This window comes from Aspergillus saccharolyticus (assembly GCF_003184585.1).
Source record: "Aspergillus saccharolyticus JOP 1030-1 unplaced genomic scaffold BP01scaffold_38, whole genome shotgun sequence".
Lineage (NCBI taxonomy): Eukaryota > Fungi > Ascomycota > Eurotiomycetes > Eurotiales > Aspergillaceae > Aspergillus > Aspergillus saccharolyticus.
Window position 1 is genome coordinate 212,231 of NW_020290648.1, and position 25,704 is coordinate 237,934.

The 25,704-nt window shown below is 53.4% G+C and overlaps 11 protein-coding genes and 1 non-coding gene across 12 annotated transcripts; 6 read left to right on the forward strand and 6 right to left on the reverse strand.

Annotated features, from left to right (window-relative positions):
• BP01DRAFT_405624 (uncharacterized protein) lies at positions 1-1,354 on the forward strand (the record flags this gene model as incomplete). Its single annotated transcript, XM_025578743.1, has 3 exons — positions 1-190; positions 264-606; positions 684-1,354. The coding sequence occupies 3 exons, from the start codon at positions 1-3 to the stop codon at positions 1,288-1,290; spliced, it is 1,140 nt and encodes a 379-aa protein (XP_025428121.1). The 3' UTR covers positions 1,291-1,354.
• A 484-nt stretch (positions 1,355-1,838) lies between these two features.
• On the reverse strand, positions 1,839-3,886 carry BP01DRAFT_405627 (uncharacterized protein; the record flags this gene model as incomplete). The annotated part of the gene is made up of 6 exons (XM_025578744.1): positions 1,839-2,046; positions 2,117-2,421; positions 2,514-2,775; positions 2,843-3,419; positions 3,480-3,729; positions 3,791-3,886. 6 exons carry the CDS (start codon positions 3,884-3,886, stop codon positions 1,839-1,841), a joined length of 1,698 nt encoding a protein of 565 aa, XP_025428122.1.
• An 829-nt stretch (positions 3,887-4,715) lies between these two features.
• On the forward strand, positions 4,716-6,690 carry BP01DRAFT_142088 (uncharacterized protein). The gene is made up of 4 exons (XM_025570561.1): positions 4,716-4,853; positions 4,915-5,652; positions 5,722-6,078; positions 6,153-6,690. The coding sequence occupies exons 1-4, from the start codon at positions 4,750-4,752 to the stop codon at positions 6,502-6,504; spliced, it is 1,551 nt and encodes a 516-aa protein (XP_025428123.1). The 5' UTR covers positions 4,716-4,749; the 3' UTR covers positions 6,505-6,690.
• On the reverse strand, positions 6,616-7,724 carry BP01DRAFT_347584 (SDR family NAD(P)-dependent oxidoreductase; the record flags this gene model as incomplete). Its single annotated transcript, XM_025573691.1, has 3 exons — positions 7,563-7,724; positions 6,896-7,510; positions 6,616-6,833 (listed from the first exon to the last, which is right to left on the reverse strand). Exons 1-3 carry the CDS (start codon positions 7,636-7,638, stop codon positions 6,616-6,618), a joined length of 909 nt encoding a protein of 302 aa, XP_025428124.1. The 5' UTR covers positions 7,639-7,724.
• An 850-nt stretch (positions 7,725-8,574) lies between these two features.
• Positions 8,575-9,315, reverse strand: BP01DRAFT_394526 (glyoxalase family protein; the record flags this gene model as incomplete). The annotated part of the gene is made up of 3 exons (XM_025578329.1): positions 8,862-9,315; positions 8,725-8,797; positions 8,575-8,642 (listed from the first exon to the last, which is right to left on the reverse strand). The coding sequence occupies exons 1-3, from the start codon at positions 9,291-9,293 to the stop codon at positions 8,575-8,577; spliced, it is 573 nt and encodes a 190-aa protein (XP_025428125.1). The 5' UTR covers positions 9,294-9,315.
• Positions 9,316-9,759: 444 nt separating this feature from the next.
• BP01DRAFT_t265 lies at positions 9,760-9,830 on the reverse strand. The gene has a single exon. It is a non-coding gene; the product is annotated as a tRNA-Gly (tRNA).
• Positions 9,831-10,254: 424 nt separating this feature from the next.
• Positions 10,255-11,118, reverse strand: BP01DRAFT_394527 (uncharacterized protein). The gene is made up of 3 exons (XM_025578330.1): positions 10,755-11,118; positions 10,632-10,687; positions 10,255-10,555 (listed from the first exon to the last, which is right to left on the reverse strand). The coding sequence occupies exons 1-3, from the start codon at positions 10,899-10,901 to the stop codon at positions 10,477-10,479; spliced, it is 282 nt and encodes a 93-aa protein (XP_025428126.1). The 5' UTR covers positions 10,902-11,118; the 3' UTR covers positions 10,255-10,476.
• Positions 11,119-12,374: 1,256 nt separating this feature from the next.
• Positions 12,375-13,707, reverse strand: BP01DRAFT_418236 (uncharacterized protein; the record flags this gene model as incomplete). Its single annotated transcript, XM_025579315.1, has 5 exons — positions 12,375-12,842; positions 12,931-13,054; positions 13,124-13,272; positions 13,475-13,582; positions 13,655-13,707. The coding sequence occupies 5 exons, from the start codon at positions 13,705-13,707 to the stop codon at positions 12,557-12,559; spliced, it is 720 nt and encodes a 239-aa protein (XP_025428127.1). The 3' UTR covers positions 12,375-12,556.
• Positions 13,708-14,485: 778 nt separating this feature from the next.
• Positions 14,486-16,659, forward strand: BP01DRAFT_142193 (DUF3176 domain-containing protein). Its single transcript, XM_025570562.1, has 2 exons — positions 14,486-15,218; positions 15,272-16,659. Exons 1-2 carry the CDS (start codon positions 14,782-14,784, stop codon positions 16,533-16,535), a joined length of 1,701 nt encoding a protein of 566 aa, XP_025428128.1. The 5' UTR covers positions 14,486-14,781; the 3' UTR covers positions 16,536-16,659.
• A 466-nt stretch (positions 16,660-17,125) lies between these two features.
• Positions 17,126-18,712, forward strand: aglA (putative alpha-galactosidase; the record flags this gene model as incomplete). The annotated part of the gene is made up of 1 exon (XM_025572147.1): positions 17,126-18,712. One exon carries the CDS (start codon positions 17,126-17,128, stop codon positions 18,710-18,712), a length of 1,587 nt encoding a protein of 528 aa, XP_025428129.1.
• A 1,031-nt stretch (positions 18,713-19,743) lies between these two features.
• BP01DRAFT_359763 (uncharacterized protein) lies at positions 19,744-20,658 on the forward strand. Its single transcript, XM_025575760.1, has one exon. The coding sequence runs from the start codon at positions 19,835-19,837 to the stop codon at positions 20,519-20,521; it is 687 nt and encodes a 228-aa protein (XP_025428130.1). The 5' UTR covers positions 19,744-19,834; the 3' UTR covers positions 20,522-20,658.
• A 2,186-nt stretch (positions 20,659-22,844) lies between these two features.
• On the forward strand, positions 22,845-24,286 carry BP01DRAFT_405631 (uncharacterized protein; the record flags this gene model as incomplete). Its single annotated transcript, XM_025578745.1, has 5 exons — positions 22,845-23,063; positions 23,123-23,330; positions 23,393-23,720; positions 23,771-23,868; positions 23,918-24,286. The coding sequence occupies exons 1-5, from the start codon at positions 22,915-22,917 to the stop codon at positions 24,284-24,286; spliced, it is 1,152 nt and encodes a 383-aa protein (XP_025428131.1). The 5' UTR covers positions 22,845-22,914.
• Between the last annotated feature and the right edge of the window lie 1,418 nt (positions 24,287-25,704).

Consider the following 25,704-nt stretch of genomic DNA (forward strand, 5'->3'; position numbering starts at 1 on the left):
ATGGCGGATCAAGATACCTCGTCAGTCCCCTCCTCTGGATCCTCAAACCCCTTCTCCAAGTCCTCGAATCCATCCACCAACTCTTCCCAGCCCGAACGATCCACTGCATCCTGTGAAGAAGACTTTAGGTTCCTCAGCCTGGCCGACATCAAATCCGAACACCACGGTTTCCAAAACCGAGCCAAGTGGGGTAAGTCCATTCCTAATCCCCCCCATACCCCAACCACCACCCAGAAACCACCCGACTAACTGACTCGACCTAGAGACCTGTCACATCGCCTTCTGCGCCACCCCGAGCTTCCTGCGCCGCGGAGAACCCAACCAGGGCCTACGCAGCCGAATGAGCTGCCACGGCCACATCGCCCGCCACGGCACCCTCGAAACAGTATACATCGGCATCGGAATCAAATACAACGACGACCCCCTCGAAACCGAGCTGCTCTTTGTCTTCGACGTCCCCGACAGCACCACCGCGCGCACGATCGTCCACCAGTGCGTCGATGTCTACAAAAACCAAGACTGGCTGCAGTTTCTCGCCCTGCTGGAGCCCGTCCGCGAGCCGCTCTACGAGATGGTCCAGGGCGACTGCCGTCTGAATAACCTCGAGTCGGTCTTGCAGAACCAGCGGGTTGCGTTCCGCATCACGCCTGCAAAGGACCACCAGGAGGCGCATTTTGATCCAGACCCGACCTTCCTGGCCCGGTGCGGATACACTGGGAGCAGCTGGAGGCGGTCGTGGCGGATGTGCCGGTTTATGCCTTGGCGGAGGTGGATGCGTTCGAGGAGATTGCGCGGTACAAGGCGTACAAAGTGGTGATTGAGGGGGAGACGTACGTGTATAAGCTGGCGCAGAACACGGGGATGCTCCGTCGGGAGGTTGAGTTGTTGCGCACGATGCATGAGTTGCGTGAGAAGGAGGGGTGCAAGCTCCGCACGCCGGAGTTGGTAGGAATGATCGGGATGGACTCGGAGTACCCCGGGATTCTGACGACGTATATCCCCTCGCCGGTCTCGCTGAGCTATTTGGTTGAATGTGAGCCCCGGGTGAGCCGTGCGGAGCGGCAGAAGTGGTACAGCCAGATCTCCGAGACGGTGCGGAATCTGCATGAGAATGGGTACTGCTGGGGCGATGCTAAGCCTGATAATGTGGTCATCGATGCGGATCGCGAGGCGTGGGTGGTCGACTTTGATGGTGGGTATACTGCCGGTTGGGTCGATGAGGAGTTAGCGAATACTGTAGCGGGAGACTTGCAAGGGTTGGAGAGGATTCATTCTTACCTGAAATTGTGAGGTCGGCTGTGTACCTCCCTCCCTGTATATCCATCCATGGTGTGCTTGGAGTTGTATCTTCTGCACTGGTTTCGGTACCTGTGGAAAGGAAGGAAAAGACCTGAAATTTAGGAATAGGTTTAGAGATCGATCTCATCGTTAATCTAATGATTGTGAACAGGATAGTTCGAACTGGATACCAGAGGTCTGAATACTAGAGTTCAAGGACGGCTGCATCAGCATGATGCTAGCAAATTATTTATTCTAATTGGGAACCAGGTCGAGGCTAAGTACTGATAAAGGCCACCACGCGCGAGAGCCAACGAATAAAGCCCTAGTAGTGTAGAATGAGACGCTGAGACGGTGTTTAGCCGACACACGCGAGAAAAGCTCTCATACTGGAGTTGAGTAGAGCCTCCCTAAGGGTACCGAAGTCGGACCCACACTATAAGTATCGATCATACTAAGTAGGAGAATAGTCGCGAGCAGATTCGTCGTCATCCTTTTTGTTCTCTTCTTCGATGTAGTTTCTCAGGGGACATAAATAAAAGTCTCGCTCCATTCGTCCGCTATGCCACCTCAAATTTCCTCCACTCAACATACCGTTCCTTCCCCGACAAACCCTGCCTCAAAAACCGATCAAACTCCATCTGCGCATCGGGTTCTCCAGGCCGGAGTTTCAACCGGTAAGGCCATTTCTCAACGACAGTGTGTCGTTCTTTTATCTTGATTCCCAAAGCTTGCCCCGCTCCCGGGGATCGAAGCCATTTGAGGAAACTGCTTATTGACATCAATATCTGGCCTTTGTCGGCTCTGTCAGGTTCGGTCAGGTAGCTTGATGACTTACCATTGGAGAACTTGATCGTACGAGGCCACCAACTGCCGGGCGAGGCCGTGCTTGATCACATAGACATCATAGGGTGAATCGGGCACTGCGTTGGGCTGTAAGTGAGCGAGGATTCGCTCTCTAGATTGGCAGTTATGAATCAAATTGCGCACTTGGTCGTTCGCGTTCAATGTATCTGGAGATACCTTCTTGAATCGACTGATGAGCACGGCGTGCGGGTTTTGGGAAGGAGAGCGAAGCAAGGGCGCTATACGGCGCAAGAGGCGGTAGGTGCCTCTCCAGCTCATATCTGGGGTGTTGGAGATCTATTGAGAGGTAGTCAGCCTTGTGATGCCAGAGACGGTCCCCGCCTAGACAGGTCTGCGTGTGGGTCTGGCATGCTGTAGACTGAACTTACATCAATTCGGCTGAAAGAGTGATGACGTAGAAGCGAGCACAGTCGTGTGGAATCAAGATTGCAGATCTGAAAGGAGATCTGCGCACCGGCGGTTCGATCCAGAAAGGCACCAAGCAGTTCGCGAAGATGGAAATAGAGCTTGCCGTAGTAGTCGGCGGTGGCAGCTCCACTGGATGTATCTAGGACTTTTTCGAGAGACCAGCCTTGCATGGGGTCGGCATTATCGCTCATAGGCCATCTATCTGCGGACTGAAAGAATGTCCTACTCGGATGTCAGTTTCTGGAGAGTGCCAACTTGAAGGGGGGGGATGCTTTGCTTGCTAACGTACGGGTTCGGCTTCACAAATTCACGACGCGGATGGCCGAAAGGAAGCAGCAGGCCATCCTGCCGGAATCTGTGGAAGGCGATTCGTTCAGTCGGCGGAAGAAACATCATCTGTCGATGACGATAGTCTGTCCTTGATTCTGCAAGAGTAATGTCTGTGCCAAGCTTCTGTGCCTGCTCGGCAGTCAAACCAACCGGCGCGGTGCAGAGAGACAGCAGACGGAACCACGCCTCCCGCTCCAGAATAACCTTGAGGGAACGCGATCCAAAGGTCCATTTTTTAGAGCACAGGCTTCCGGCTGGTGTGTACTTGAGCAACCTGCAGATCCCTTCAACCAGAGGGTGGATGTGGTTGGTGAGGATCGAGATGTCTGACTCGCGCACCAGCGCCGAGTACCACAAATGGATAATGCAATCAATACTGTCTTCACGGTTTGGGAGTGACAGAGCAATCAGAAGCATGAGAGCATTGCGAGCCGCGATATCAAAGTCGATGTCATTCATGGTTATGTGGAGACTGCGGTTGTAACTGCTTGGGAGGCGAGCGACCGTTTGGATGACGTTGCGCAGGTCTCCTGAAGCTGGTGATAAGGACGTACATATCAGCTGAGCACCCATCGACGAAAGGATTTAGAACTGACCTTCGAATAACAGACTCAGATCCTTATCGTAGTTGTCACCCTCATTGGCTGGCAATTGCAGAATGTCCAATGCCGGCGTGCTACCCCAGAGGCTCTTCGTGCCTCCAAACACCCGAGTACGACTGCCCGCGAAAGCAGGGGTCCTCTTCTGGATGACCCAGTCTGGCTGCCATGTTCCCTTACCCAGGATCGATTTGCAGTCGTTCTTATGTCGAGGCCAGTGAGACCTCTGACATGCTCGGCCGCAGTACTAGAAGCTGGAAGTTTAACAAGTTTCGATCGGAGATGAGGTTCCTTACGGGCTCACTGACGTTGACAAGGAGGCAGTTTTTGCACGCATATTTGCCTTCTTTCTTGCATGTAGAGTACTCAGAGCCCCAGTTGGCACATATGAATTTAGACGTCATTTTCAGTGAGACGAGTCTCTGTTCTTTGAGGTTTTTAGGCTTCTGGAAATGAGATTGAATAACGATGGAGATGAAGTATTGGGGACTTGGATGGAATAATGGGTGGAAAGCTGGTGAAGGAGGGAAAATAAAGAAGAGAAAGATGACAAGAGAAACATGATTGTGAGATCTTTAATAGTAGAAAACTTCCTTGCTAGAAGTGAATATGGATTACGGATTTCAACCTCTATTCACAGTGTGAAGCTTCACTGACATCTGAAAGAGATATATTAGTAGTCACGCGATTCTTGCCATGTCAATAACGAGAGATGGTTTCGACCATGAAATTCATTCAATCCGTCATGGCTCGGATTACAACCTCTCTGAAAAAGAATACACGAACTATTTGGAACTGGTTGGCCTTCATCGCTGGAGTCTTTCTTTGACAGTCCTTCCTCTGGCTCGTCATAAGTTGTGACTGATACTCCGGGCGTCAAGATGGCGGGGTTTACATTATCTGTGGTCGGTATAAGTAGAGGGTTGTTCTCATTTTCTGGCCCCGGGTCGGGTAGGCAGCTCATTTCAATACTATGCCTGGAATCCATCAGACAGCTCACAGCATAGCTCACGCAACAATAGAATATAACCTCATCGCACTCTGTCCGATGTCCCCATTTCCAGCCACCGTTTTGTAGCTGCTGACAACAGGCGTTGCAGCTCCATGCCTGAGGCAGTAACATAAGCACTAAGTAAATAATTAACTGTAACTGAATCAGACTAGCGGCGGCCGACACCGGCCGCCAAAACCGACGCTTCCCCCTTACACGGTGGGATCTTGTGCAGTCAGCATCATCCACCATCTCACTCCGTTCAGTGTAGGCAAGATGTCGGGGACCAATACTGCCAAGGCGCCGAATGTATGCCTCGCTTGTAAGGCGCGCAAGCGACGCTGTGACAAGTCGCTGCCGCGCTGTCATTTCTGTGCCCAGTAAGCCTCCCTTCCTACGCCCCCGTCGGGTCCAGCGCCACTAAGATGCTGTATATTCCAGCCGTGACCGAGTCTGCCGGTATCAATACTCCACCTTCGACGGGCGTCAGCGCTCAGTCGGAGCCCCAGTACGCAGTTCACCCAGCCGCCGCTCTTCAAGCAGCTTTGGCACAAATGACGACGCATGTTCGGCTAGCAATTCGACCCGCAACGCGCACGGCCAGCCCGTTCCACCGATGTCTCGGGATCAAACCATCCAAGGTTCATTGTGCGTAGAGGCTCGGCGTCTTCTTGATATAACGGGACTGTATCTCGATGAGATTACCATCCGTTACTTCCAAGGGATTGGTACTTTCGTTCCCATGGTCGACCGGGCGCGGTTTCAAAGTCAACTATTGGCCTCTGAGCCCTATCCTCAGCCCGACTTTGCGTTGCTGCTGGCGTGCATGGGGCTAGTAATATCCTCAGATAAATTGCCTAGTCGACCTCGTCAAGACGAGACCTTCCTTGGCCAGGATATAACTCTCTATGCAGCCACCAAGGCCCTCATGGCCCACGTGCAAGCCCTCTGTCCACCTACAACCCGTCTTGTCCAGGCTGGTGTGCTGATCTCGGTCTATGAGTACGCCCATGGCTATCCAGATCGGGCTTTTGTGACGATTGGCACTTGTGCCCGTATGGCGTATGCGGCCGGGTTACGATCGGCACCTGCTCTGACAAGCCCCATGTCGTCTCAGACAGAATGGGACTCGGTAGAAGAAGAGATTAATACCTGGTGGACAATCTGCATATGTGATCGGTACGTGGATTTCCCTACCCAACTTGATTCTGTCTTCTACCGGACTTTGGCCTGCTAACTACGACATAGAACCTATCTCTGTGATGTGAAGGTTATGGATCAACCGCTCGGGTCCGTAATGCCCTCCGGTGGTAGTCGCCTACCGCTTGAGTACCAGGATTTTAGAGCTCTCGCCTGGATGGGCTCTATCGCTGGTGTTGCCGTCGAAGACCTCGATTCGCCCAAGGTGGGCAGCTTTGGGCGCGCCAGCCAAGCAGCATGGCTTTTGGATGATGTACTGCAGGGAATGTCCATGAAGGACCCTGATCGCAAACAGGCTCATCTGATTGAGTGTGATCGGAGATTACAAGAATTCCTGGCCACTTTGATGCAACAGTCTGGCGGCGATTCAAGAATGTTCTGTGTGTCAATCGCGCTGACATTTCGGTGGGTGCTCATTCCTGTCTGCCTTCTGTCCACTCAACTGAACGGAGTTTACCCTAACACGGAGCTTCACGCAGAACATTGTTCCTTCTCCATGAAACTCTTCTCGAGCTGAATGCACGAGAGCGTGCCAGTGACGACGGCCAGATCCGTATTTCACAGTCGGCGCTGGATACGGTCACCAAAATGGTTATCGACACTGCAGCAACCCACGAGCACGTCGCACTCACTGAGGTCGACCGCCTCCCTCCTAGCTTCATGTATGTCATTCGTGCGGCGTTGAAGCACATTCAACATTCCCAATCGACAACACCAGACCCGCAGCTTCTTGCCTCGCTCAAGCAGTTCGAAGCCCGATGGGGCGCGTCATCAGGTTCAATCTTGTCTACACGTGATGCACAGAATTGTGGGTTTATATTGTCAATTTAGGATTCTCCTATGATCTCTTCGTCCCCAAAAAGGTAACCAGAGGTTTATCAACCATCGTCTAGTCAACATTGACAATTGCGATCACGCCTCCTATTCTTCGCGACCGCTACACTAATAGGTCCCCGGCATGACAGACAATCTGCCCCCATCGGTGATCAAAATTGACCCATTCGAAAAGCCCCCCGCGCGACTCGCCAAATACAGAATCGCCCCCGCCATCTCCTCGTCTCCCCCAAACCTGCGCGCAGGGATGAACCGCTGATCATCCACGGCCTCCTCTTCCGGCTTGCGAGTCTGAACCAGCACTGAAGACAACTCCGAGGGGTAGACTAGGCCAGCGCGTCAGCACCACTGGCAATGAAGAAGATCGGTTAAGGAAAGAAAGACATACTCCCCGGCGCGAGCGCATTCACGCGTATCCCGAACCGCGCCAACTGCGTACTCGCATGCTTCGTCACCTGCATTATAGCAGCCTTGCTGGTCAAGTACGGCGGCGAGGAGCTAAAATGCCGGCTAAACGCCGAGATACTCGACGTGAAAATCACCTGGCTCTGAATGGAGGGTACATCGCTGCCTTCGCGGAAGGGCTTCCCGAACCCGCCCCGCAGGGCATTCTGCGTTCCTGCATCCAGCAGTTCGAGGAACGCTGTCATTGTCAAAAACGCCGCAGTCACATTCAAATTCAGCGTCTCGTTCATCCCCTCCATGTCAAAGTCGGTGAATAAGGTCTGCCGCAGCTCGGAAATGGAGGCAGCCGGGTTGAAGCGCGCGGCGGGGCCGATGGTGCCGGAGTTGGCGATGACGAGGTTGACATAGCCGACTTCGGATTTTATGCGGTCGACTGCGGCTTGCAGGTCGGCTTTGGAGGTCACGTCGGCTGGGTGCGGGATGACGGTGCCGGGGAACTCGGCGGCGGCGCGCTCGAGGACTTCCTGGCGGCGGCCGAGGATGTAGACTTTGTGAGCGCCGTTGGTGGCGAGGGCACGCGTCATGATGAGGCCGATTCCTGGGATGGTTAGATATGGCTAGCGAGTGTATGGGGATGAAGGGGTAGTCACCGCTGCCTCCGCCGGTGATGACGGCTACGATGCCGTCGACACGGAAGATGGTGCTGGCGTCGACTGCCGCTGTCATTTTGGTTCTATATGAGGTCGTTGGAGAGAGGATAATTGCGGAGTTGCTCAAGAATGCAGTGAATGTTTGATGTTGGAACTAGACCAGGAACCGGGAGTACTTATATATATGGCCATCGGAACACCATTGCGGCTTGAACAGCATGTTACTAGGTTCAGCATCACATGTTACAACAATTAAGCAACAGATAAGCAAAGGACGCTTACACACTTCGCGGAGGATTACCAATGCAAGGCTGAAAATCCAGGCTCTCCGCCCGGCGGCCGCCGCGGCGGCTGGGCGGCCGACGCTAACGCAAGCCCTAAGCAACGCCGGCGCAACGGTCTGACAGCCAATGGATCCTGCAACGTCAGCGCTGCTGTCTTAAGTTGATCCTTGCGAAAGAACTTAATAGTCAGTGTGCAGGCAAGTCAGATATCACCCCGCGCGCTAATGCATGCATCCAACCCCTCCCTCTTCATCCATGACCTCTGCACCTCCTCCTCGAAGTCTCCACTGGATAACCGATAATAAGTACCCGTCCTATACAAAGGATGCTCTCCTCCCATGCAAAAACAACAACAAAGCCGCCGCCCCATAAGACACACTTCCCGCTATACCTCCGCTCCGCGAACATCCGCACCCATTAATATCCATCCACCTTCCGCTTAGGGCTGTGGTAACCACGAGGCCGGCTTTAGGTCTGTTGGTGAGTCAATCCGCTTCTCGAACAATGCAGCTCTTGAACCTCTGTCGGAATACCTCAGCATGGTCGCTTACTCCAAGCTGGACTGCACTGCAGATTTTAAGTCACTTGATTATAGTCCCTCAACTTAAGCGGAACGCTTTCAACTGCCCAGCAGGGAACGGAACGCCGTAAGAACACCTCACACCGCGCTGCACTGCACCAAGCATCCCCCACGATACACATCCGAGCTGCGTTAGCACAGGATCGTGTCACACCGGAATCATTCCACTCAATTCCTTCTCCGCAAGAGTGCCCCTTCGAAGCAGATCATGGATTGCTACGCACCACCATCAGCAGCCCAGCCACATTAACCACATTCACCGCAAAATACATGCATGCATACATACATACATACGTACCTTCCGGCGGCGCCCCGACAGGCTCAGACGGGTTAACCTTGCGATATTGAATCGGCGTCTCGGGAATTTCAATCTAATCTCCCCCCTGATCAGCATCAGGACCGCACCCAAAAGCAAAGAAAAGCAAGGAAACATACTCCACACTCCGCAAAATCCGCAACCAACAACTCCGCCTTCTCCCGAATATTCGTCATCTGGGTGCGCAGATCCCTCGTCTGCAGGGGAATCACCATCAGCGACAACCGATACCGCTTCAACAGCGCCTTCGGATTATACCACCGCACCGCAGTCGCCGGGACGGTGAAGTTGTAGCGCACGAGCGTGTCGATGAACTCCATGTGCACGTAGGCCAGCAGCAGGCCGTGTGCGGCGCAGCGCGCGGACTGCCGCGAGGCGGTGATCAGCTTCCCGTCGGATTCGGCGCGGGCGGCGTATTCCTGCAGGAGGGTTTGGATGGTGGTGCGGTCGAGGCGGTTGGCGTGCAGGTTGGTGGCGATGGTGTGGACGATGGTGGCGAGGCTGGCGAGGAGGTCGATGGCTGTGCGGGTGGTTGGGGAGGAGGTGGTCATTTTGATGGTAGTGTTTGGTGCATTGCTGGGTTGTTGTTGTTGTGGTGTAGTAGTTGGAAGTGATTATATTGTTCCTTTTGCAGGAGGTGGTGTTACATGATGAATGACGACACGAGGGGCAGGGAACCAAGGGTTTCGTTGTCAGTAAACTGAGGGTGGCATTCTTGCGCAGGGTCAGGTGATATCAATACGATCGTGTTTCATTGTCTGGAGGGCTCGGGAGCTAAAAGTATATACAGTATCCACGGTGGAACCGAGATATGATGGTGGAGTGGCACACGGAGCAGTGATGTGCTGGTGATCAGAGTAGTTGTCTGGGTTATTTAAGATGCATTATTTAGCGGCTATGTGATCTGGTCCTTGCAGATACAGATAAAAATATTTACTGGAAGCCACTGTGACAGGGGTGCGGTTGCAGTGCAGATGGTGAGGCGATACTATAAACTTGAAGTAAAAAGTAAAGATGTGCATCATCCGTGAATCGAACACGGGCCTCATCGATGGCAACGATGAATTCTACCACTAGACCAATGATGCTAGTTTTTGTTAGTTCTTCTTTAAGCAATAATATAGAGCAATAACTAATTTACCATACCTCAAGCTTTCCTACACCAATAACAGACAGCAAATATACCAATGCAGCGAAGCTCGACCGGGGAAAGATCTTCCCAGGTTCAACGGCTACTTATCGGTTCCTGACTTCAAAGCTACCAGACAATATTCACGTCCTGCACTCGGTAAAATGGTCTAGACAAGAATCACCACCCTCCGTGCATATCTGACAAGATACGCGACTGGATCGGCCAAACAGCCGGCGGGGGAATCCGATCCAAAGCCCCCATCAATCGAATTGCGGTCTGAAACCAAAGAAATCTATTGCTGCTGATGCAAGTATGCAAGTCATCACGGAGGAGAATAATATACACAAGATGAGTGATAAGGAAAAAATATGCTAAATGAGAGAATATTATGTAAAAGACGGCGGACGGCGGACGGCGGCGATCCGTCCCACCTGCCAAGTCGAAGACGGGGTACAAAAGACATTAAAGATTCCCAAAACACCCGGTCGGGTTTGGCACGGTATGTTTCGGATGCAGTGGCTCGCAAGAAGAGATGTATGATGTATCGAGGGAGATTGTATGCATGGTAGTCGAGTCACGAAAGAATGGCGATCGTGGGTGGCTCACAGCCGTTGGCCGGGGCCGTCGTCAGGGGCGCAGCAGGAATCGAGACAGCCACAGCAGCGACAGCAGAAGCAGCATCTAATGTGTAGATCATGGAGTTAGTTTCTTACAATGCAAGTAATGCATGCAAGAAGTGTTGCAGGCTGGTACTTACCCGTCCTCAGCACTGTCACCACCGCGGAGTCGCAATTCCATCTCTTCGCCGATAATCTGCCCCCCGCCCCCCCGGCGCGAATTAGTGTCCTGCACGATTGATCCCCGCCGTCATCCTACATACCGGTTGATCGGTGACAATGGCGTCTGTGGTGGGAGCCAGCGGGCTCTTGGGTTGGGTCATGGTCAAGGTCATGGGATCCCATTGGGTTTCCTGCACAACCCCGGCGTAAGAAGGGCGGAACCAGCTCAGAACTCCCTCGAAGATCATCGTGTCAGTGCGTGAAATCCGAACAGACAGTGGTGGTAGACGCCTCGATGGCCGCAAACGAAGGACTGGAGGTGAAAAAGCGAGTGGATTGAAGATAAGAAGGAGAGAATGAAGTGGGATGGGAGAAAATGGAAGAAGGGGTACGAGAGCAGTTCAAATAACTAGATCGACGCTATGCCAAACACTAGAACGAATTTTAATGCCTCCGCTCGTGGACTGGAGTCCCGGCGGATGCCTTGATGGTCATAGTATAATTAGTACAATTTCCTCCTCCCCCTCCTGGACAGGAGCTTCGTGAAAAGGTTAGTTAGCTGGGTTTCCGGACCAGTCTACACCATCGCCTGCACTAACAAGCCCGCCCCGTGGTACGTAACGGGCGGAGTCGCGCTTCGCGGCTCATCTTTAACTTCTTCCGCCGTTCGTGCCGGGTTTACGTGGACTGCATCTCCGTGAAGAAGCCGGGCGCCTTGCTGGCAGCGCCGGGGGTGGCTTGGGCGATGGTGGAGTTCAGGCGGATAGTTCAGGATTCTCAGGTTTTCTACTTTGGTCGGATTCAAGCTGTGGGAGACAAGACACTAGTCAACTTATTAATAATGAAGGGAGATGATCCAATTAAGCTCAAGCTGATTGGATCGGTGGCAGCCGAGTGAAGGAGGAAATTCCCAGAGACGAACTCAAGATCATCTATGATCTGAGACTGAGACTCCTGCACGGAACCTCCGAGAGATGATCCTCAGCCACGGAATGGCCAACCGACAGATGTCAGACGGAGGGAAAAAGGTTGGTGGCAGGAAGCCGAGCCGTGAAAGGAAAAAAAGTCGAAAGGTTCGATACCCCTGGAAGGAGAACCACCCGAAGCGACGGTCTAGTCGACCGATCAAATGAAGCTATCCACTTTTCTCCACTTGGGATCCACCTCCACCAGCCAATTCCTCCTTTGAGACGCGTTGTGCCAACCCACCTAATCCTTTGATGATTCGCTGGGATGAACGCTTCAATTGAATCAACGGTTGGATAGTCTGCCCTGCTAGAGTTATAGTCTGCAGCCTGTTGTAATGGCGTCGAGTTGCGCGCGTCTCCGTGGGTGGCGCCGTCATAATCAGGGCTATTGCCCTGACCTCCGTGTTTCATCTCACTCTACTTCGGGTTGGTCATCCTCTTTCGCAAGAGAGATTGTCGCGTTTTGGTTCCTATAGGCCAACAAGGTACTTTATTCTCAGCCATGGTTCTAACTGATTAGATTCCAAAGTAGCTCAGGGGCGGATCATCTCTGCCAAACCAATCAAGCCTTGAACCGCGGGTCCGGATCGACTGGCACCAGCAGTCAAGCTTTTTGAGGCACCTGCTGGACATTCATGGATGCCTAAATGAAACCCACTTGGCTATGCTTAAATGGCTCGAGTCGCATATTGATAGCGTCTATCATATATGAAACCTAATGATCAGCATGACCAGCCACTTTGTCATTGATACTTCTAACTGCACCTTCACAACCAGAATGGAACCAGACTGTCTAGGATCAATACTGGGAATTTGGTTTCGATCAAATGATTTGAACAAGGTCCCAAGTTCATTGGCAGGCCTCCTGTGAATAAGGATAGTGTCCCTTCCCGCCCTATCGGGGACTCATGCGTTCTCGTCTCGCACACCCCAGATCAAGTCTCCCTCCATGCTACCAGCGCCACCGGCAACCAGTTATAAACAATCCCTTCCCTCACATACGCGGCAGACAAGCGACCAAGCGCCACCATCTGCTCATTCACCGAATGTACCAGCTGTTCCGACCGAGTAGTCCTTTTGATCCCCCGGAGAATCTCCATCAGCGCAGCGAGGTAGGTCCTCGTGCAGAGCTGCGCCAGGGGTCCCTCGAAGGGATCCCTGTGCAACGCAACCATGTGGAAATGATGCTTTTGGAGTCGGTGGGGCAGATTTGCAACCCAACTGGAAACCAGGAGATGCGTGGGGGATTAACGTCAATCTCTTGTACAGTCCATTTCAACGTATTCACGGTAGTTATTGACAGACATACCTGTAATCTAGACCCGCTTGCTGGAATATCTCACGCGTGTGTTCTTCAAACTCTTGGGCTCGAGACCCCTGCACGGTTTGATGGATTAGATCGGCATCTTCCCATTGGATGTAGCCTCCGGGTTCTGCCAGAGCATAAGTACCTAGGTACTTAGTAGGTAGTCATGACTCGGTTCGGGCGACCTTGTACTGACTCAAAAGCTTCTGCACATGGCGCATCAATGCTGCTGTGTCATTTTCTCGGATATTGCTTGCCCACATGCGGAGGTGGACCACGTCGTACTGCCCGTGGATTGAGATCGGTGGTTCAAGGAGGCAGTCCAGGAGGCATAAGGAGACGTTGCTGGGTCAGAGGGTCTTCGGTGGGAACTGCCTGTCTGAGATGTCAAAGCCGTGGAGCTGCGCGGTGGGTGGTAACTGTCGAGCTACGTCGAATAACCAGACGCTTGGTACGGCATGTCGCATTGTCAGCGATATTTCGTCGAGTTGTGCTTCTAGAGACAGACAACAGAGAGAGCGAAATAAATCAAGGCGAAGAGGCCTACCCCGTTCCTGTGCCTAGATCCGCAATCTTCATATCATCGGTCACAGAGATCGCCGGGTGAAGCTCGTAGGAAGTATGCAGCTTCCAGAGGAGATGTTGGGCATCCAGTCTGGGCTCACCGTCAAGCAGGAGATGTATTAGATGCGATGAACCGAAGATGGCGTGCCGAGAAGTTACCGACCTGACAGAGTCCATCAACTCGCGTCCTAGGACGTAATCATCATCCCGACTCATGGTCCTGTATGATGCACGGGGGAGGGAGTTGAGTGGTAGTACTGAATCAATCCAACGAAAAGCGTGTGAGAGAAAAAAATAGAAGTGACTACAGCGTTACCAAGCAAATAATTAAGAGAGTCTCGAGTTCAGATGCTGTGGTGAGCAGGTACAGTGGAGTGGGAGATTTAATCCCGATACATAAGCAAGACATTCACATCAGTAAGGTTGCGTTCGGCTTGAATAGGCTCACGACTCCTGTCGAGCTTGCTCCAAAGTTCCAGTCCCCGGCTGCGAATATGCCTTGTTGTCGAAAGTATCTGGCTCGCTCATTCACCGCTTGAGGGATAGCTTGAGGGCACCTCGGGGCCGAAGAAGCAACGCAATGCTGACACTCTTTGTACTCTTCTTCATGTCATCTGACAGAATACCCAGACCTGAATATGGCTAATTATGCTTCAGTGATGCTGGATTTTCTTATTAAGTTCGCTTGTACTACCTAGGACGTCCCCCGAGTTCATGCTGCTCAATCTTCGAACGTATGAGCAATACGTGTGTCCAAAGGGGTCCATCTATTGCTTCAGCTGGTTGTCCTTCTATCCTAAACTTCTTGTCTACCATCTTATCTGATCTTGATTGACCTCGCGACGAACAGCCCAATCCAGCGAGGCGTGACAAATTACCTAGTTGGGAAGCCGGCTCGAGCCGGGATCCTCGCTTTTGGGATCGATTATAGCCACGTGACTATTATCTTTGAAACCCGACCAATCATCATCTCTTCAGGATAGGGCCGACTTTCAGGAGAATTTCCTCTCACAGCCAATTCCCCTCGACTTTCTGCCAATCACGCCAATCACTTGCCTTTCCGAGCTTCAGAGCTTTTCAAATAGACCAAACAAGCAATGCAAATGTTTCACAGTGGCTCACAATGACCTCAAATTGGACCCCAACTGCAGAGTCTTTGCCATGGAACCCTCTTGCCGCGCCGCCTCAGCGGGTTCTGCCCGAGCAGTCAAATGAAGACTCCATCGCATGTCTGGGTCAACTCGAAGCCACTGGAGTCAGACTCTTCCTCCCTAGCTCCCACCCGCCAGGATGAGACATCTGAAGGAAGAATATGAGCTGGGGTACCAGAAAATGGACGAGACTGGGCAGGAGCCCGCGCGGAAAAGACCCTTGTCGACCATGCTGCTGCAGCCGCGGACCGTGGGTCCCTGGGGAGCCGGCTGGATGTTCGAGATCCTGAGCTGTGGGATTGCCATCGGCGCCCTGGTGGCCATCATCGTCGTCCTCCACACGTATGATGGCCAACCCATGCCGGATTGGCCCCATGGCATCACCCTCAACGCGCTGGTCTCCTTGCTGGTAACGGTGATGAAGGCGGCCATGGTGTATCCGATCACGGAGGGTCTCTCGCAGCTGAAATGGTCGTGGTTCAACCGGCGGAACAGATTGAATGACTTGGTGCTGCTGGACGCGGCCAGTCGCGGGGCTGTCAATGCCGTCTTGGTTCTCTTCCGCTTCCTACCGCGGTGAGTATGTCTCACCCCCAACGCCGTGAGAACGTAATCTCATCCTGTGACAGCCATCTGGTGACCATCGGATGCTTCATCCTCGTGGTGGCGGCAGCCATTGCCCCCTTTGTGCAGCAGGTCATCAGCATCACCTCGCAGCCCATCCACGCGCCAGCCCAGTCCTCCATCCGGGTCTGCAACACGAGCGCCTACCTCGACTACGGCGAAGGGGCCGGTCCCGGCATGAACAAGGTGCCCCTTTCCACGGCGGGGGCAATTTACACGGGCCTTTTCCAGCGCGTGAGCCGCAACAGCCATGCATTGACCATGACCTGCCCGACGGGCAACTGCACCTTCACCCCGTACCAGTCGCTCGGGCTGTGTCAGCGCTGCGCCAACATCACAGACGAGCTCACCCGCACCAAGCCGACCAGCACGATGAGCCCCTACCACTACAATCTGACCAATGGGTTCAGCTTCACCACCTCCCGGAGCGGGATGTACTTGATGAACGCGACGACCGGGCTGGACCTGGTGCGGCTCGACGCCTCCGCCCTGCCCCCACTGATCTTGAATTTCACCGCGATCAGCGCCGCAGGCTACGGGGTGCCGCCGACCATCTCCGCGACCGAATGCGCCCTGTACTTCTGCGTTAAGACCTACGAGGCCTCCGTCCAGAACGGCGAGTACACCGAGAATCTCGTTTCGACAGCCACCACCTCCAACACCTCCACCTCCTCCGCCTCCATCACCACCGACCTCACCCTCTTCCCCTCCCCCTGCACCGCCGACCAAACCCATCAATGCACCTACAGCGTCAGCTGGCTCAGCCGCCTCGCTCTCGCCAACTCCCTGACCCCGCTGCTCACAGGCAGTGGCTCCCTCTTCGTCAGCAACCGCCCCTCCTGGACCTCCGACACCATCGAAGCCGTGTACGGGGTGCAGGGGAATTTCCGTGACGTGGCGGGGGTATTCGCGTCGCTGGCGAGCGCGCTGACGACGCACGCGCGCACCGAGGTCTGCGCGGCGGTGGTGCATGGCACCACCTGGACGGTCGACTCGTTCGTGCAGGTGCAGTGGCCGTGGCTGGCGCTGCCGATCGCGCTGGTGGCGCTGACGCTGGGGTTCCTGGCGGCGACCGTCGTGCGCACCCGCAACCAGTATATCTGGAAGTCGTCGCCGCTGGCGCTTCTGTTCTCGGAGGTGAGTCTCGAGGCGCCGCATCAGATGCAGAGGAGTCCGGATTTGAGTCATATGGTGGCGGCGTCGAGGAAGATGGAGGTGTTGTTGGAGACTTCGGGGGAGGGGGCGAGGTTGCGGGCTGTGGTGCGGTAGTTGATTTTGAGGAGTTGAGGCTGGTATTTGTGAGTAGACATGATAGTAGTCAACTAGTTAATGTTTAATGATTATACCACCCGTCGGGATGCGGATGGAGGGAGGTTGGGAGGAGAAGACCCTTGCATAGCATCAGGCCACCCCGCAATGACTCCTGCAGTGAAACCCTACTTACTCAGCGCTCGCATATTGCATTGACGGGGGTACGGAGGACTGCGGTAGGACTATTATTAGCAGTAAACTCCGGGGTCCTGGCATGGCCACGAATCAGAGTATCGATTCACTGCCCGCGCCGAAGCTATTCCCAGCCAAGCTCCAGCCTCCCACCACAATCGGCTACTCCTGCCGCCAGGATAAGTGAGTGGGTGTTCTGCTAGCTGCAGGATGCACGGTACGGTGGTATTGCGATGAAGGCAGCGTGCGGGGCTGGATTTCCTGTTCAAATGCTGTGAGCATATATCATCCACGCCCCCCACCCCCCATTCACTGCACAACCTATCATCCCATCAACCTGTCAAGTTACCGCCCACCTCAACCTCAACCACAGCGACACACCCACCAAAATGCACCCCCCAATCCTCCCCTTCATGATGCTCATCCCCCTGATCCTCCCCCTCGTCACCAGCACGAGCACCAACTCCAGCACCCCCCTCCTCCCCACCCCCCCCATGGGCTTCAACAACTGGTCGCGCTTCATGTGCGACCTCAACGAAACGCTCTTCACCACCACGGCGACCGCCATGCGCACCACCGGGCTGCAAGCCGCGGGGTACAACCGCCTGAACCTGGACGACTGCTGGATGGCGACCTCCCGCCTACCCAACGCCACCCTAACGTGGAACACGACCAAGTTCCCGCACGGCATCCCGTGGCTGGCCGCACAGCTGGACTCGCAGGGGTTCTTGCTTGGGATCTACGCCGACGCCGGCAACCAGACCTGCGGGGGGTTTCCGGGGTCGTCGGGACACGAAGCGCTGGATGCATCCACATTCCAGTCCTGGGGGGTGAAGTATCTGAAGCTGGATGGGTGTAACGTCGACCCCGCAACGGAAGAGACATATCGCCATCGCTACGGGCTCTGGCATTCGATTCTCGCCGCCGAACCACCCAACTCGACGATGGTCTTCTCCGAGTCGGCGCCCGCGTATTTCGCCGGGACGGACAATAACACCGACTGGTACCGGGTGATGGACTGGGTGCCGCAGTACGGACAGCTCGCCCGCCACTCCACGGATATCCTCGTGTATGTCGGTGCGGGCTCTGCGTGGGCGAGTATCATGAATAATTACGATTATAATGTGTTGCTGGCGCGGTACCAGCGGCCTGGATATTTCAATGACCCCGACTTTCTGATCCCGGATCATAGCGGGTTGACCTTGACGGAAAAGAAGAGCCATTTTGCCCTGTGGGCGGTCATGGGGGCGCCGCTGATTATTAGTGCGTGGATCCCTGGGTTGGACGCGGAGGTGGTGGAGATGTTGACGAACCCCCGGTTGATTGCCGTCGATCAGGATGCGTTGGGGTTGCAGGCGACGCTTGCGAGTCGCGGGGTGAGTGCGGGGGTGGATGTGTTGACGCGGTCGCTGCAGGGGGGGGAGCGAGTGGTTGCGGTGCTGAATCGCGGGAATGGGACGGTGAAAGTGGAGGTCGGGGTCGAGAGGTTGGGGTTGGATGCGAATGCAACGTGTGAGGTGCAGGCGGAGGATCTGTGGGATGGGAGGAGGGTCGAGATGGTGCAGGGGGGCAAATTGGTGGTGGAGGGGTTGGCGGCGCATGCGACGGGGGTCTGGAGGTTGACGCTATCCCCGGGCTGTGCCCCCGTCGTGCCCACCGGAATTGTGTTTAACACCGCCTCGGGGAGGTGTTTGACCGCCCGTGACTCGCGGGTGGTGTTCGAGACGTGCGAGGCCCTCGATGCCCAGGTCTGGCAGGTCACCGCACAGGGGTCGCTACGCCCGTTGTCCGATACGGCGCGGTGCTTGACGGCTGCTTCCGGGGGAAGCTTGGGGGCTTGTCGCGGGGATGAGGATCAGAAATGGTCGTATGCTATCACCGGGAATCTGAAGAATGCAAAGACGGGAGAGTGCCTGACCGAGGGGGTGGAGTTGGTAAGTGATTGTTTGCTGGAGGCGAATAGCCAGGTCTTTGGCTTGCCCAGTGGAGTTGCCCTGGTTTGATAGAGATTCTGCAGGAATTAGTCTGGTATATAGGTGGGACGTCCATCGTGAGAGATCATGCGAGTGAAGAGCAGGTAATGGTTAGAACATCCGGGAAGGTGTCTGTAGAAATGCTTGTTGTTCCCTTGATGGAGCTCCAAGTCCAACACGAGCCAGACATGTCACATTCAGATTCACCACAGTCTGTGCATCGTGATTGGCGGACTCGTAGGTGGTATGTATATCAGAGAGTACTATACCTTAAGGTAGTTTAAGGTGGATGGGGCGGCTCAACAGTGCCCAGATTCACCGAAGCCTGACTGCCAGGTACGGCAGCGGATCGTGTTTCCAGCCGTCAACTCGACCGTTCAATCTAGGCGGAGAGCTCCATGATGCATTCAAGAGTTATTGGTTTGTTTGTGGTGTGGTTACCACCGACAAGTGATCTGGTTGGAATAACCTATGCTTGCGCACCGCCCGGTTCACCGCTCACACACACGTCTCAGTAATTCAGTGAATCCAGTGAATCATGCACATTCCGGCGGGGTGTCCCCAGAGGAACAATAATCCCAGGGTTCATCCACTCTGATCTGACTGCGGCTCGAGGCTGTGTCTGATCGCATCCTGATATCAAAGAACGGGGGCGGAAGAAGCTATCGTGGGTCTTTCCCCGCTTAGGCCAAGGAAGCATGCACCCTAATGTACCCATAGGAAGCTGGGCATTTTTGCCCACCGGCTTCGTATTCCAAACCATATTCTGTGCCAGGTGCATCACAAATTCAACACACCGTATATGAAACTGAATAAAAGTGCTAGTACAACAGGCTCAGGCTACAGCAACCGGCTTAAAAGTGGCTGATGGGTTCCTTCGGGGCGAGGCTGACGGATATTACAGTAGTCTGGGCATGAAATCCCTGCCACCACTGCCAATCACCGCATGACACGAAGGCTATGCTATGCAGGCCACGACTTTAAGGTCGTCGGCTCGTGATCCATCCGTGATACTATAAATAAAGTCCCTGGAAGCTGCGTTGCTGACGGTGGGGCTGACAGTTGCTGTTCCTGCGAAAAATAACCTTCTGTCGCAACCGTTGCACTTGCATTTCCACAACACTCACACTGCTGCATCGGAAAGTCGCAAACATGACCACCTGCAAAAGCGGCTCCTCGACGGACTGCAACTTCACCTGTCCCTACGGGGGATCATGGTTTGTGTGCGACACAGCGCCGTACTTTGTGGGATGCTGTGCGTCGGACCCGTGCAACAACACCACATCTCCCGCCTGCCCTACTAGTAGTCTCCACGCCGCCTCCTTCAACCACCAGCTCTACGACGAGATCCTCCCCAACCGCTGCATCGACAATTCCAGTTCCGACTGGTACACGTGCAACGACACCTCCCCGACCTTTGTGGGGTGCTGCAAGAACAACCCGTGCGGCGACGGGTGTGCCGAGGACGACCTCCTCCCGGCTGCCTGGAGCTCTTCATCGGCCGGCCAGCTCAAACTGTTCCAAGACAACGCCAGCGCGACAACCACCGCCTCCTCGTCCGCAACCCACACAGACTCCTCCAGCAGCTCCTCCAGTCACTCCAGTCTCTCCGCCGGCGCCATCGCCGGCATCGCCATCGGAGCTGCCGCCCTCGTCGCATTCATCGTATTAGCCTTCTTCTTCTTCCTGCGCCGGCGCCGTCGACAAGAAGCCTCCGCCGCTGAGGCGGAGCGACAGCGCATGTACCCCGGAGAGTACGGAAGCCATCACAATCCTTCCTCGCCGTATCAGGGTGCGGTCCCCCAAAGAAGACTCAGAAATGTCCCCTCCTGCAGCTAGATGCTGACACAAAGGTAGATTCACCCATGGGCAGCCCCGACCCAGCCGTCAAATACCCCTCCGGCTTGACAGTGGGGTACACCATGTCCTCGGCCCCGTCGCATCGCGGGTCCGACGCCCACCGCCCCATCTCCGAGATCTACTCGCCCAACGACGAGCTGCGTGCGCAGCAGGGCCTTAATATCTTCGGGCTGTCCGCCGCGCCGAAGGGGCCGGTCATCCCCGAGCTGGAGAGTACACTTTCGCGGACATCGGAGATCCATGAGCTAGATGGGCTGAATCCACGGTAGGGAATGCTGAAGATCCAGTCTCGTTTGTGTCTTGATGAGAGTGCACTGTTGTGATTAGCGATGCGCCGCGTGTGCTTTGGGCAGGGAAGGGGGGAGTGTGTCATGAGTGATGGGGAGCTCATGTTCAATGAGTCTGTTGTACTTTTGCGTTATCTTTTCATGATCGGCAGGGCCATTGACCGTGACAGAACGGCCTGGAAGAATTTAATATGAGCTAGTGTACATAATGTGGCGAAAAATCTAGAGAACATGCATAGATCTGATCTTTGTGTTTAAGGGGTGCTGTCGGTTAGGCAAGGGGTGGTGGGTTTTATGGAATGGTGGATCTTCCTGCTGAAGAGCAGCATCGGAGATAATCAGCCAAGCAGGAAGATTAGTTCGCTGAGATAGGCTGCTTGACTTCACGATCTTTCGTTTCAAACTTGCACATGTTTAGGCTTCGTAGTTGTCTCTGACTGCGAATGCAGGGCTTGCCAGCCGGCAAGATATTGGTTAATTATCACCGCAGGAGTATAGGGCCTGATGGCTACATCTCAAATAGGTCAGCATATTGTCGCGGTCCGAATCCCGAGGCAGACAGTTGGATGGAGGTCTTCTCTTCTCAGTCACAGCTATAGACTCTGATAGGTAGACTCATTCAAGTAAGAATGGGCTAGATGCACCCACACGATTAGCACAACAGTGATGTACATAGCTCGAATGCTTACCTTGATCGGAAAATACTCAAAAGATCTTTACTGATTTACTTGCTCTAACGTGCTCGACAAGCGAGCGGATGTGATATCTCAATTTCCTTCAGCAAAGAAGAGAACGGATTCAATGATTTCAGTATGCACTATTTAGATGGCTGGAAATACCTCGTTTTGAAGACGCGATGGACCTGCTCGTGAAGCGAGTTTTGTCTAGCTTTGTTTTCTTCTGCTTTTTTTCACCCCCCCTGGTGCGAAGGCAGAATATACGAGTTTGTCTAACTGTTTACTATAGTCAAGAGCATATAAGTAAAAACTCAATCATTGATGTCCCATACTCGAAGCTGTAAGGGTGTAAAGAGTACATGGCAGCTAAAGGCACAAGGCTGTAGTTTGACCCGTAAAATACTACGTCCATCAGGGCCAGATATATGGGAAATCGATGTAGCAGAGCCACTTGATGCAATGGTTTGATATTAGTTCCAGAACATCCTTTCACAATATTTAGTGACACGGGATGCTTAAATAAAAATATGGCTACTATCTTGATATCTCTCAAGCATTAAGATAGTGCACTCGTGGAAAGAGGGCATCCACAAGGCGTAGTACCTGAATGAATAGATACTTGACTAGTTGAATAGGACGAGGAACAATCTGAATTTATTGCTTGAGCTCGTAGACTTCAATTTGTCACTTTGTCAGGGTGCACCGAAATTTACGTAGTTCAGTCTTGCTTCTAATGCGGTTCACCAAGTTCATGCCACAGCACCCTACCTTGAGAACAAAGCCCCTCAGCTACTACCGCTTGCAAACGATATTCATTCTGGAAGGCACTTCAGCCAATTGCTTTCTGAACTGATACGGTGTCTCCAAGCTGAATAGTGGTTAAAGAGTCATATGAGATGCCTTCACCCAATTCACGAATTGAGCTGTAATTGGAATCCAAATACAGAGATTCTTACGGAAACATCTGAGAAGATGATGGGGATACTTGCTTGAAGATTCGGGCTGTAGATGGTGAATCTGAATATCTACTATAGTAGTACAGTACAGTCGAGTCAGTAAGGGAGAAGCAAGGGGTGTTTCATCGCGTGGAGTGGGCCCTGCCGACGAACCTTGAGGATCAATTCGCCCTGCATACCAACCATTCTTTCAACGGCGACTAGTAAACGATTTGTTTTCTCATTGGTGACTAGCTTCTCCTCAGACCCTGGTTACACTGTACAATGCATTCTTTAAGGTTAAGCAGTAACCACCCCATTCCAAAAAATGCAGCCCGTATAACAAGACGCTGTCCCCTTGACCATGTGCGAAAAACTTTCTTTGTGCTCACTACGCCTTGCACAAGTGTCAGAGATCTAGGTGCGATCTAGGTTTCAGAATATACTTCGGTTGAAACTCAACAACGTTGACTATGGTGTACTGGCTCTCTTTACTGGCCGTGGCTTCGACAGCCCTAGCCAAGACGTCGACTACGACTTCCTTTCAGATCTGCAACACCGAGTATACGTCGACTTCTGCGAACTCTATCCGAACAGTCAATAATCTTTCGACTGCCACAAGGTGGGAATCAAGAATCCTTTCGCGATGCGTGGCTTAGGCTAACTCGCATCAATTCCCAGTGTTGCCGTCCTGACCACCACATCAACCCCCACCGTAACATCAACCGCTGCGGCAAAGACCATCACCGCAGTGGTGACTGACATAGTGTCGAAGACGACGATTCTCGATCAGAGCACAAGCACATACTCAACCACTATCTCGTCCACCATAACCGTGACTGTTCAAGAGATCGTCACGGATACTGAGACTGTCACCTACGATACTACTGTCAGTATTAAGTCCAGACCACTGCGCTACCTTGGAGACCCCCATTCTAACAAAAGGTATAGGTCACCGTCACACCAACATCTACCGTCCCCGCACCAGCCGGATTGACTCCTGCAGCTGCACTTAGCCAATCCTCCGCCACTGGCAAAGGGATCAAGCAGACTGCCCTTGCAAAAGCAGAAGCATCCACACCGCAAGCCGTCACCATTCATGCTGCGCAGTCCAGTGCGGTGGTGGAAACCGAGCCCAGCTACGCCTATGTTGTGACCTGCGTGGGCCTGGTCGAGATCGTCTCCACCAGCACCGTGAACAAGCCTGCCACCAAGACGTCAACGGTCGTTGTGACGCCTGCAGCCAAAACAACCACATCAACCACTCACGTAACCTCAAGTAAGGCCTCCCTCTTCGGCGTCGAATGAACAATGCTGATGTGCGTCTAGCTATCACCCTCGTCCCTGTCCCCGCATCCACCACCATCACCTTCACTACACAAATCATCGAATCCACTGCTGTGGTAACCACCACCACAACGACCGAGGTAAGACATCTGCCAGTACAGCACAAACGATGCGACTAACGAGTAACAGACAGTGACAGATACCGCAACCGTCCAAGCCCCCTTGCAAACCGAATACGCCGCCTGCGGCATCGACAATCAGATCAGCACCGTGAACGGCCGCAGTATCACCGAGGTCATCCTCACCGGAACCTACGAGACCACATCCGCATCGTCCCCCTACGACTGCTGCGTGTCTTGTCTCAACCATAACAGCCCGTGCGCTGGGTACCTGTCCGCGGAGGGCGCCGGATGCTATCTCCTGCTGCCGAGTAGCTCTAACTCCACTTGCGATCCCTCGAATAGAGACACTGCGTCGGTGGATCTAGGACAGGGTCAGGGTGGGTTCACGGTGGGGAATTCTATGTGTGGGTCTTTTGGGGTTAGGGAGATTTCTTAGCGCGACTGCATTGCTGGAGTGGAAGGGGGGGGGGATACACAGTAGATTCGCGGTTGATTGGGAGATGATTGTGAGGATGTGTTACAATCACTTCTGGGCGACAAACGCCGTCATGTATTCAAAAGCCAGCAGACCGAGTCAGACTCGGCTTCCACTCGTTTACCTGAGCCCACGCAAAGCGCAGTGGCATCTGACTCCGACGATCTTGTTGATCGTGATACATCCTCCGTAATCGCCGAGATACAATCTCAGTGGATCCAATAGGGGCAGATGTCTAACTCGGCGCAATATGGCCCAACACCTCCCCGTAGAAAAGAATAAAGTTTGAATTTAAATCCAGCTTGTGACATCGGAAGCCGGAGTAAGCCCTCGATTTGATGGAGTGGGAGACATCCCCCCATCGTTCAGCTGGTGCGGTTAAATCACAAAATGGGTTAGTTATGACAACCGCCCGAGTCATCGGCAACCCTCTGCTCCAAGCGAATCTGCAATTATTGATCGGCGATCTAATCGTGGGCCTCACTTGCTGATCCGGAGTTTGTTCTTCAGTCGGAGTAGCCCCATCGCATTGATGCTATCTTGCGGAAAGTATAGTATCCTGTTTTGTACAATTACAGTGGTGTATGTAGGTGTATCATTCGTTCCTCGAACACACTTCCTTGACTTCATCTTCTCCCACACAGACTTGATACCTCTTAAAACCCATTCTTAGCCGGCAGCGAATGTCGCGATCCCGAGGGAGCGCCTAGAGGGTTTTCTCGTTGCTTTTTTCCGTCTACATTCAGCTGTGATCTCGCCGCTACACCCTTATTTGAGGACTGAAGGCTTCACCGCACTTAGGGTTGTATTTGCGAAAAACCTACTTTGAAGTATACGTGGTTGCCCGCATCGACATCACCCTACAAATATATCTTGCGCCATGTGTTGGGAGTAGCCGTGATGAGAACTCACGATCCTCAGCTCTGTTGATCGGTTCTCAGAGCATGTTCGCTTACTGGTATTTAGGTCAGGCGTATTTCAGAGGATCATCGTTCAAAAAGCATTTTAGGAAGGCGATCAGTGATTGTATCTTGACGATGATGACTCCACAATTTGTATGACACCGACATGAAGGGAAGTTTGAGAAGATAGGGATGAAACAAACCACTGAGAGGCATTGAATGAAAGAGTGAAGGATAGTACAGCACTGCAGTCGCAAGAGGTAGTGGCCGGATCTGTGCCTGAGGCATTCATGCTCAGGGGGGTATCGTGCATCAGCAAAGCCGTGACAGACATCGATCACAGAAATGTCTGCTTTGAACGTCGACACTAATACTAGACGGGAAATCAGGCATAAAGCCATTAGTTATCATACACCGAAGGATTTATCCACATTATACAGTTATACAGTCAAATCATGATGACGTATGGGACTTGAA